This window comes from Marmota monax, unplaced genomic scaffold (assembly GCF_021218885.2).
Source record: "Marmota monax isolate L192 unplaced genomic scaffold, Marmota_monax_Labrador192_F-V1.1 WCK01_AAM20220418_F8-fsc00197, whole genome shotgun sequence".
NCBI lineage: Eukaryota > Metazoa > Chordata > Mammalia > Rodentia > Sciuridae > Marmota > Marmota monax.
Genome location: NW_026694815.1, coordinates 2,303,908 through 2,315,815, shown reverse-complemented (window position 1 = coordinate 2,315,815; position 11,908 = coordinate 2,303,908). Strand labels below are relative to the sequence as shown.

The window sequence follows — 11,908 nt, the reverse complement described above, 5'->3', positions numbered from 1 at the left end:
CCTATGCACAGCTGGACGGCGTAGGCGTAGTAGGACCAGCCCAGCAGGAGGCTGATGAAGACCACCGGGATCCAGTAGAGCACCCGCCGGCACCGCCGCCTGATGCTGCCCGGGCCCGAGGGCGCCATCTTCCAGCCGCATCCACCTGCCCAGCTCTGCCGCCGCCGCCGCCAGCGGGCCTGGCTACGGGGCGGGCTGGCCGCGCCCGGCGCCCCAGGCTGGACGGGCCCGGGGGCGGCGGCCGGTTGAGCTGCGGCCACTGCCGCCGCCGTGGCGCTAACTCCCCATCGCGCAGCCCACGAGCCAGCGCCGCGGACTCCCGGCTGCTCAGCCCGGCGGAGGCGGCGGCTGCGGGAGGAGGCCGAGGGGGAGGAGGCCGAGGAGGAGGAGGAGGCGGGAGGCTCCGCTCCGCCCCCGCCCCGTCGCTCCCGCCTCGCCGCCTCCCTCGGCGTGGCCGCTGCGCCCTCGGGCGGGCTTTCTGGGGACTCCGGGCGTCTCCGCTGCGCTCAGGGGGCCCTTCGCGACCCGCGCGCCCTCTCGCCACTGGGTACTTGAGAGACACCCGGGGAGGGAGTGAAGTTGCCCACCTTGGCCCCACTGCCTCCGGGTTTGATCCTGAATTCCGGGGTAAACAGGTGGAAGTGGGAGCTCCGGGGCTCCTTGGCCTTGATCACCGGGGGTTGGGGTTAGATCACTGGGTGACCCTCCCCAGGCGCCCGCCTCTCGGGGAAGTTGGGACGCGGGAGCCGCTACACTTAGCGTCGGAGGCGCGCGGGGAAGGGGAGACAAGGGCGACCCTGCAGACCCGGGAAGCTGGCCCTCTGCGCCTGCCCTGGGCTAGTAGGGACCGGTGGCCCATCGCGATAAATGCGCCATTAGAAGGTCTGTGGGCGCTGAGGCCAATGTCCTTGCATCCTACTTGGAACATACTCGATTCAAGTAGTGGGCGCCAGCAAACGTGGAGGACAGAGAGGGTGCGCCAGGTTCTTGACTTGTGAAAATACTGTTTGACTGTGAGAAAGATTACTTTGTCTACTGCACGGACTGGATGTTTTGTTTTTCTTTTGGGGGTGGTGGTGGTGTCAGAAATGCACCACTAAAGGGGGTTGTAGAGTGGTCTTCCTTCGGGTGTGTCAGGGGATGTGAAGCCAGGAAAGAGCATTTTGGTTTGAGAATCCAGAGACCACTGGAATTAGTAACGGAAGTTATTTACTCCGAGTAGTTTAACTCTTTTGCTAAATTATTTCATGATTGTTAGAGTGTCCATTACCAGTACCCCTTCCCAAGAGCCTGATGGTTCCTCCTGGCACTCTTTTCCTCCACCCTTTTGTTACTACAAAGTTTTCTTTTGTTGTGGCGATTCTAAATTTAGCATGTAGCTGCTTCTAAAGTGATTGCCTAAAACGCTGGAAGGACACCTAAGGGTAGTTAAATCAAACCTACCGAGTTTATGATGGATGAACAGAAAAAAAAATACAAATTCTTCTGAGGATGTTTCCTTTTTTTCTGGTTCATCCGATTATAAACGCATCTGATTCCACAGGAAAACACTTAAATCAATGTAGTGCATCTGAATTAGATAATGTAATTATTATATGAAATGGTCATAATTTTACTTAACCTATTGAATATGTATATTTACACCACAGAGCAACCATATCGAATGAAATTACTTTATATTCATGTATAAGGTTCTCATTTACAGGAATTAAGTCAAATTAAGCTCTCCTGTTTTTGTGATTAATTTTTGTGACTGAATTAAGCAGTAAACTAATCTCTACTGAAATAGCTACTACATTGCTCTCACACAATCTCTTCACTTCCATTCAAAAATGCATAGAAAATTTCTATAGGATCCCGAATCATCAAAATAAAAAATACTTCACCCCACTGTTTTTCTGTAGCACTTTATATTCTTTTTGGACATTCTGTAGGGTAGAAAGGTATAAAAATATAATTTTCCTTGAGTCCTCAATTTTACCTATGGAAAGAAAATTTTGTGCTTCTAATTAGAGTAGGCTAAGGAGGTTAGGGGTGAGGCTCAGTGATAGAGTACCTGCTTGGCATCTATGAGGCCATGTACAAAATAAATACAAGAGATTAACAAGAATTAAAATCCCTAACTGGACTGAACTACCTTGACAATCAGTCAAGTGAAAGTCAGTAGAGACTCCTGAGGTATAAAAACAAGTTTCTTACACTGAAAGCCCTGGAGAAAGTGCAAATTGTGCCTCTTTAGATACTGGATGCTTCAGTGTCCTGTGCTGTTCCTCATCTTATGCGGGCTTGAGGTTGTGAGCCGAAGGGCATTCTATATAGTTGTCCTATCTTTTAACCTTTTGGAAGAATGTGAATATGTAACTAAGATTGGTGGAGGCCACATTTTTTATCACCCAAAATAGTATTAAATTGTTCATATTTATATTAATGTTTATGGAATATTTTGCAAGTTTTTACTTTTTTAAGGATACAAATATTACTGAATTCTGCACTCATTATTATCTTTAAAAAAATGTTGGGGGGGGGACATCAATGGCCCATGCCTGAGACAGGAGGATCACAAGTTCAAGGCTAGCCTCAGCAACTTAGTGAGACCCTGTCTCAAAATTGAATAATAAAAAGTGCTGGGGATGTGGCTCAGTGGTAAAGTATCCCTGGGTTCAATTCCCATAAATAGATAGATAGATAGATAGATAGATAAGTCTAGTGCAGGAAGAATTGTCTCTGCCACACAATGACAGGATTTATCTTCACATAGTCTCTAATTAGGCATAAACATGCACATACAAATGTAAGCTCTTTGGTCAGTAGCCAACCTGTAGATACCAGACTTTGTTGGAGTGGAAGGATTACTTTTATTTTTAAGAATAAGCTTTGGTTTTCCCTCTCCCCTTCTTTAGGACTTTATATCAACAGGAAATATTTTTGAAAGTGACAATTAAGAAGCTATACTAGAGAATTACTCTTTAGAGAGAGAAACAAGTTTCAACTCACCAACTTTAAATTAGATATTTAGAAGTTACATGAAATTGTGGGTTTTGTGTGTAACTAGAACTGACGTGGCCACTTATGAAAAAGGGAGTCCGCCACAGCAAAGAAGGGAGAGGGCAACACTAGGGGAGAGAAGGAGAAACAAGGCAGCCAGGAAAAGAAGATGAGGGGAGAGAGCACCTGAGAAGGGAAGAAAGGCCTGTTCCACCCAGGTCCTGATGATCATAACTCCAAGCTTCTGCCTGGATGCTCTGTCCACTCAAATTTATTAATATCATTCAGCTTTCAAAATTTCAAATTCCTATGATCAGATCCTGCTTCCATGAGAAAACCTAGATTCTTCAGTCCCCAAACCTCAAATCTTATCATGACTTTATGGTTAGTACTCCAAATTGTCCTCCTACTTCCAGATCTGGATTAAATTTTTCATTTACTTCCTTGCAAGTATGAATCAAGATGGCATGCCAACCAAACCCAGGCAGCCACAGATTCACCTTGTCTCAGGGAGCACAGACCTCCATTCATACTGCCTATGCCAACCTTATCTCACCTTTCCAGCCAAACCTCCTATCTTTATTGATTTCATTCAGTTACTTGTTTGATATTTATTTCTTCCTTTTGAAAGAGATCCTCTTTGATTATTTTCCTATCACTTTTCGGGAGGAAGAGAGGGGGAATTCCTTTAGAAGCCAGTAATCTATGACATCAGTGACTAGTGTTAGCTTGGATGTTTATAAGTAATCAAGATATTTTCTGGGAAAAGAATCACACACCCAAACCACCTATTTCTGGACACATGTAAAACAGAACCAGTCATTCATATATATATATTTGCATTACAATTCTTAATACACCATTATACCATAATTTATTTTATCTCTGATTATATATAAGGTATGTTGACAACAAATTCACATCTTTATACATGTATTTTGTGTAATGATGAGGGTCTCCAGGAAATGTGTGGATGAAATAATGCTTAGATGTGTTTTGTCCCCCATAGATTTATGTTTTTAGTTATACTAGAATGAAACTATGTAGAATGAAAGATTATTTCAAAGGTCTAAGTATAGAACTGATTGGCACAAAACACTGGTAAAACTGTAAAGTGGGGCAAACTGGCCCACCTCACCTTTCAAGCTCTCCAGTATTTCTACAGCAGTGTTAATGTGTCCTGCCACTAGGTGGCAGGCACACACCAAGCGGTGTAGCTCTCCTGAACCTTATTTTTCATAGATTAAATAGCATCAACCATGAACTTAATTAAGGCAATTATAAATTCTAACTTAATGATCAATTATATATAATTATAATTAATTGTAATTATATTATAATTATATAGTTTTATATTATAATTTAGGGGCTAATTATTAATTAATAAAAATATCAACCCTAATCTGAAAATTCAAAAGACCAAAAAAAACAAAAAAACCTTTCTGTATAGTAAGTCACTTTGATTATGCTGTTTTTTTCTTTATAGTTTACACTCAGGTTACTCTGTATAAAATTAAGTTGGAGTCAGGTGGTGTGCACACCTGTAATCCCAGTGACTCAGGAGGCTGAGGCAGGAGGAACCTAAATTAGAGGCTGGCTTAGCAAAATTAAAAAGAGAGAAATGCCTGGGGATGTAGCTCAGTGGTAAAGTGCCTCTGGATTCAATCCTCGGTACAACAAATAAATTGGAAATTTTCAATTAAATATTTTTGCCTACACTGACCCCCTTTATTAACCCTAAATGGGACAGGGCAGGGCCCATGAACCCAAAAGGTGAGCAAGTATTCCCTCCCCATGGATTGTCAGCTACAGCATGGATTTTTAAGGTTGATATGATGGCATATGTTCAATTATAATTTATTATATGAGACCCTGTAGAGTTGAAGTTTCAATTACCAGAGTGGTTTCAAGTGTCCAGTGATGTTAAGGTCAACAGTGGCATCCTAAGCAAACTTTCTTGGTGGCAGCATGTTAACCATGCCCTAGCTTCTTCTTCTAGCTCCAGGCTTTCTTTTGATTCTGTGCATGGCCTATACACCTCCAAAAACGTGTGTGTGTGTGTGTGTGTGTGTGTGTGAGAGAGAGAGAGAGAGAGAGAGAGAGAGAGAGAGAGAGAGAGTCAACTATGTGTTGAAATCCTGACTGGCACAGAGAGTTTTTCTTTTTCAATGTTTTATTGAGGTGTAACATAAAAATATGGTGAGGACCTGGTAATCACTGTTGTACTCAGCTTTTTGCTGCTGTGACCAAAAGACATGACAAGCACAATTAGAGGAGGGGAAGTTTATTTGGGGGCTCATGGTTTCACAGATCTCAGTTTATAAATGGCTAGCCACATTCCTCAGGCTTGAGCTGAGGCAGAATATCATGGTGGAAGAGTGTGATGGAGGAAAGCAGCTCAAGACGGGAAGCAGAGCTCTGTTCAACAGGGACAAAAAACATAAACCCCAAAGACAAGCCCCCATGACCTACCTCTTCCTGTCCCATCTAATCTACCTACAGTTACTATCCAGTGAATCCTAAAATAGATTAACACACTGATCAGGTTAAGGCTCTCATAACCTAATCATTTTACCTCTAGTTTTTTTTTTTGTTTTGTTTTGTTTTGTTTTGCATTGATTCACATATGAGCTTTTGGGAGACACTTCATATCAAAACCATAACAACAACTCATTATCCAACTCAAGTTTGATGAGTTTACACATACATATATCACACAAAAAGATGGGGACATTCCCAGGACTCTAGAAGTTTCTGCTGTGGCACAGTTTTAATTTCATTCAGCATCCCACTTCTTAAAGGGTCAGTTTCAGCCCATGGTGACTGAGGCACTGTGAGAAATAGGGATATGAGAATTTGGGGACAGAGGAGATTACTTGGTGCCCTTCAACTCACACTCTCCAGACCTGCATTGTCCAATAAGTGCCACTAGCCATACATGGGATTCAAATTAAAATCAAAACTAATTAAATAAAAAATTCAGTTCCTTTGTTGCAAACATGGTATTTCAAATACTCAATAGCCACAAGTGGCTAGTGATTGCCATGTTGGAAAATATGGACCTAGGATATTTCCATTTCCATCATTGTAGGAAGTTGTGTTGGACAGAACTGACTTGACATACTATCGCCTCTGAATATTCACAAGACAGGCTTTATGTAAGAAACAATGCAACTAAAACGTATGTTCGTGTGAGAAACAAAAAATTCCCCTATCTAGTTATACTTCCACTGTTTTATAGAAACAAAAATGACAGATGATAGGAAGTTGAAGGGTATTTTAGGTTCATGGTGTTAGGAACCTTTTTTCTTTAAATGGAGTCCTAAGAGTAAGGAGCCTTGTGGATCATAATAGAGATAATACCATAGATTATTGAACCTGAGGTTTGCATACAAATAATTCATTTCAAAATATTTGCAAGGAGACACTTATTACAATAAAATTATATACTCAAATTCTTATATATACAGATAAATATTGAATTAAGATTTTAAAACATCAGTGCTTGATAAATATAACTTGATTCTTGGGTAATTCTACCTTTGAAGCACAGAATGGTCTGTTTTCATCTAGTGGCCATCAGGACTCTCTTGATTTTGGGCTTAGCAGATAATCATTGGGCATCTAACAAATAACTGATTAAATTAACTCTATCAAGTGGTAGGCTAGATTAGTCATGTTATGTTTTCTTTTTAAATTTTTTTTAGTTGTTGATAGAGCTTTATTTTTTAAAAAAAAATTATTTATACATGGTGTTGAGAATTGAATCCAATGCCTCACACATGCCAGGCAATTGCACTACCACTGAGCCCCAGCCCCAGCCTGTCATGTTACATTTTCTTTATGGCAGATGTGGATAGAAGTAGAATTCATGTGTCTTGCCACACTGGTTCTGGTTCAAGACACCCTCTCCTGAAAAGAGAAGAGGAGAGGAAAGGACCCTGGGGAGGGAAAGGGGAATGGAAAGGAAGAAATCAAATGGTTCTTTTAAAAATGTTTAATTTTTATAAGTATTTCCAAGTGTTGTCAAAGACTTAAATGTAACTGAGAAATCAAGCTCATGTTGCAATTTATAATTGTGGAAGGGAAAAAAAATAAATCTAACAAGAGCCTTTTTCTCTGGCCTTCAAAAAGAGCAGGAAAAATAAAGAATATTTAATGGTGACATTTAACAAAAATGTTATATTGGCTTTGGATTTGTATCAGAAAAATTTGATCATCAGGGATTCTTCCATCAGCTAGCATTTATCCAGTATAAATTATGTTCTATAGCTCAGAATCTCTGAGTCTATAATTTTCAAGTGATACTTAAACACTCCCCATTCTGAGTTTCTTTGGAATATTTCACTGGTTGATAAAGCCTTTTTCTGCTCATATTTCAGTCTTTGGTAATGGGTCATGGTATGAGATACTAGGTTGGCCGTGGAATATAAGTAACCTTTATATCTGGAATATGAGACAACATGGATTTTGGCTTTTTAAACACTTGGTATAATTGTCGAGGGTTCAGAATCAAAGGACCCAAGATTTTGAGTTTTACATACTATAGAAAATAATAGGTTTGGATAATACATTTTCATTCTTTTAATCTTTCCTTTAAATTCAATCAAATATTAAAGATAACTTTTTTTTTCAGATTCTAAGATTCAAAAAAGATTTGACAACTTGGTAAGGTCACTTCGTGAATGGTTGAAAAATATATTAATTTAATTAATATGTAAAACTTATACAGTTCTAAAAGGCAAATTTGACTTCATTTATACCTAATGTGTAATGAAACTTTTCCAGTGGTTACATTGTGACCCATTACTAGTCACGAAAATTTATAATTACTCCTTAACAGCATCTTGAAATATAAACACACATACTTGAATACAAATTTCTGAGACGGAAACTAAAGTTAAAAGATCAATATTCTATTATTTTCTTAAATAGTAAGCACTGCAATAGATGATAGTGCCTCCAGCACTAGAATAAATTATCTAGTTTGGCTAAAAGTATTTTTAAATAAAAAGGTCAATTATAACTATCATCTCTAGAAAACAGCTAAAGTATCTGATATATTTGCAAATTTTAAAAATTATTAACCAATTGAGCCTGTTTAAATATGACTAGGAAATTCTCCAAACTTCGGTGGCATTTTATTTAGCAAATACTTACTGTTTGCCTGCTGTGTACTAAGATATTGGAGATATTAAAAATTCAAAAACACAGTCTGTAGTCTCAAGGAGTTTATGGACTAGTTAGAAGAGCATATGCAAACAACTTCCAATAATATGATGAATGCTCATTGTAGTAATGTACCAAGTACATTAACAACAGAGGAAAAGTGACTCAGTGTTTCAGCAATAGAGAACTTTGGATAAAAAGTGGAATTCATGGTAAAACTTAAAGGACAAGTAAGAATTTTCATCATGGGGAAAGGTTTTCTTGCACAGCAAATTCCATCTTGTCTTGAAGATAGAGGGTATCAGTCAAGGTCCAGCCAGAAAAGCAAGACTCAGGCATTTTTATGGGAGGAATTTAATATAGGAATTTAAATTTTAAAATATTGGAACAGTTGAAAAAGCAACCAGGATGAGGTGAGACAAGCATAAGATTAATAACTGTAGGAAATTATTACCACACCTAGGACTGGGTGAAAAACGTGAAAGTGTTTATTTCTGAGCTTCAGATGGGGAACATGACAGACAGATGCTGGAGACCTTGGAGGTAATTGAGCCACTGCTGGAAATAGCTTGAGGAGGAGAGAGAGAAAGGGCGAGCGCTCAAGCACACAAATTTACCTGGAAGCCAGATGGCAACATAGCCTGGGAAATATGGTTTGCAGAGGTCAGTTCCCTGTATATAAAGTAAAGCATAAGAAAAATAAGAAATGATCTAAGACCAAATAGTCAACTAATCATCACAAGGGAGCTTAGAATAGGGAATAGTCAAAAGATGATATACACATTAGGTGTTTAAAACAAGACCCAAAGACCTTGACTGATATTCAAAAGAGTTTGAATTTTACCCAAAAGTCATAAGAGAGCTTTTTAAACAATTTTAAACAGAAGAATAAGATGTTAGATTTCAGTTAGGAAGATAATTCTGAAAGCCCAATGGTGAATAAAGTTGACTGGTAGGGAAACAAGTAGCATGAGAACTCCTGTCTAGCTAAAGAAAAGTGAAACCTTGAACTTGAATAGTGACCAAGGGGATGGAGAGGAAGAAAGAGATTGTAGGACAGGCTCAAGGACCAACTGGATAAGGGATGTGGTAGAAAGGAAGGAACAGAAGATTCCAAAGGTGTGGAGTCTGCAGAAAGGAAATACAGGATGAGGGCCTCAGGGGTGAGTGGGCCATGACAATCCAGAGGGCTCACAGTCAACTGTAGAAGAGCAAAATCTCTGGCTGCTATATCTACTGCTAACTATAACTTCAAAGTCAAATGCAGAAAAGAAACATGACATTGAGAAGTGGGAATGGCTGTATCTCTCAAGTTTCATGGGAGTCTATCTATACCCATCCATTTAGATGGTAACTGAGGTCACATCTTAAGATTCTTTTCAGGATCTTATCCTTCAGTTATTCCTTCAAGTGTCTAACAACTCTCACACTGTCATTTGGTTTTGGTTTGTTTAACTCTTCAGCTTACTCAGAGTCTGAGAGATGCAGTTGCAAAATATCATTTTTTTTTGGTCCAACCCCTTCATGTTCCAGATGAGATTTTATTAAAAGAGTCTTAAGTACACTGGGATATTAAATATACAAGGATAAAAGATCTAACCTAGAAAAAGTGGAAGAATCACTTAAGGGCTAAGATGCTGTGGCATTTTTAAGCAAGACCATCATCCCCTGTGTAGGGCTGTTTTGAGCCCTGCAGGTCATTCAGCATCTCTGCACACCAAAAAACGACAGGGCACTTTCCTAGGCATTATGACAAACAAAACCATCCTCTCAGTGGGTGGGGATAGGAGGAGGTTTGGGAAGACAGTTCCAGCTTCTAGAGGCAACCACTGAGAGAAGAAAGAATGGTACAGAAGTTCCGTCTTAAATAGGCAGTAGTGGGTGGGATTATTTTTACCATAATGTTCCCTCATATAGAATACAAGTATATTTATGTCAATTATATAATGGAACATTCTCATTTGGAAGAACATTAAAGCTGTTTCTAGAGAAGTTGAAGTTTTATCAGAGTTGCACCACAAGATCATATTTTAAGCTATTTATTTAGAAATACCACTGAGGTACTGGCATTACAGTTCGTTTTTCCATAGGGGGCTGCAACGGAAAAATCTGGATTTCAACAAGGAACTTGCCTGAGTGAAGTTCATAGTATAGCTAAAGAAAATTTCCACTTTTACATCTATTATTTGAATGGAAATAACTATCAGGAAGTTCACTGGTATATCACCAAAGATGTCCTGCAGTTTGTATACTGTCAATACTTAATAAAATCTGGTATGAGATATGTATATCCAGATTCAGACCAATTTAAATTTCCAGGACCTACACAGTCTATGTCTACACATGAAATAATCCACAACTAATGTGAAATTTGGACATATTTATGTGAATGGTTTCCTGGCAATATGTTCCCCAAACATTGCTGATGTCAATTTTTAGTAAAAAGGTGTAAATTGTATGCAGTAGCATTGGAATCTCACCAAAGCAGAACATTCGTCGGCTATTTTAAATAATCTTTTTGTTGGTTATTTCCATTTGCTCTTCTAGATCTGTTCTCTGCTCTGTTTGTGACTGAAGTGGTGATGCTGGTGTGTGTGGGAGTGTCACATTTTCCAACTGATCTCAAAGGACTCCTTTTCCCTCTGTATTCTCATTGGTTTAATCAATGGGAGACTGTCAGAGGATTAGATAACCACATATAACAGTTTGTTCCATCTCCTCCAGACTGACACTGAGGATCACACTTTCTGTCTCCCTTTATCCTTGAGGTCTGGGGTAGGGGCGTGGGGATGATCACCTAACTCTCCAGAAGTTCAACCATACCCTCTTGGTTTCCTTTATTTAAATTCTTCTCAATTAACACTTTTGAGTGTGTCATCTCTTCCCTATCTCTTCCATAACTCCAGCCTAACTGTAAATCTGAGTAGAGTCTATTTTTTTGCTACATAGAAAAAAAGACATAACTGCCTACTGAATCCTTTTTGAGGAAGCTGGTATTATTCTTTATTATCTCTTTTAAAATAAAAAAAAATAACAGAATTGTGTGTAGCAGAACAATATATAACCTCTATATATAACAGAAAATTTTGAAACAAGAAGATAAAAATGTACCAGGATTTTAAGAATTAACACAATCATTGTTATTTTAGTTTATTTTTATCTAGTCTATCTTCGTGTATTTTTTTCAGAGTTGAAATGATAGAATACATATAATTTTGTGTTCTCATAAATATTTCATCACAATTTTTTTCATGTTACTATATAGGCTTCAGAATAATCTTAAATATTTGAAAAATATTCCATTCTGTAGCAATACTGTAATTCATTAAAACATTCCACTATTTCTAGATATTTAAATATTTTCTAATGTTTCACTGGTATAACATAAATATCTTAGCTAATATAGCATTTTGTTTATATTTTTTGTGTTCTTTGGATAGCATCCCAGAAGTAAAATTAAAGAGTCAAATATTTTGGAAAACTATGCAGCTGTGTTAATTTCAAATATTTTCACAGATTCTTTGATACTTCTCCTTTTCAGACCTGAAGTTAATTCCTCTCCCTTCAGATGTTGACTGGACTTAGTGTCTTAGTTCATTCAGGCTGCTGGCACAAAATACCATAAATCAATATCTTAAAAACAACAGGAAATTCATTCTTAAAGTTCTGGAGGCTGGGAATTTCAACTTCTAGGTGCTAACAGATATGGTGAGGGCCAGTTTGGGGTTTGTAGAACACACATTTGGGCTTCATT

The 11,908-nt window shown here is 38.8% G+C and overlaps 1 protein-coding gene across 1 annotated transcript in view; it reads right to left on the bottom strand.

Moving 5' to 3' along the window:
• The window catches only part of Zdhhc2 (zinc finger DHHC-type palmitoyltransferase 2), a 63,731-nt gene extending 63,486 nt beyond the window's left edge, over positions 1–245 (bottom strand). Inside the window, exon 1 of the mRNA XM_046425980.2 lies at positions 2–245. Within this exon, the coding sequence (XP_046281936.1) occupies positions 2–128 (127 nt within the window). The 5' untranslated portion in view covers positions 129–245. The remainder of the gene's footprint in view (position 1) is intronic.
• Between the last annotated feature and the right edge of the window lie 11,663 nt (positions 246–11,908).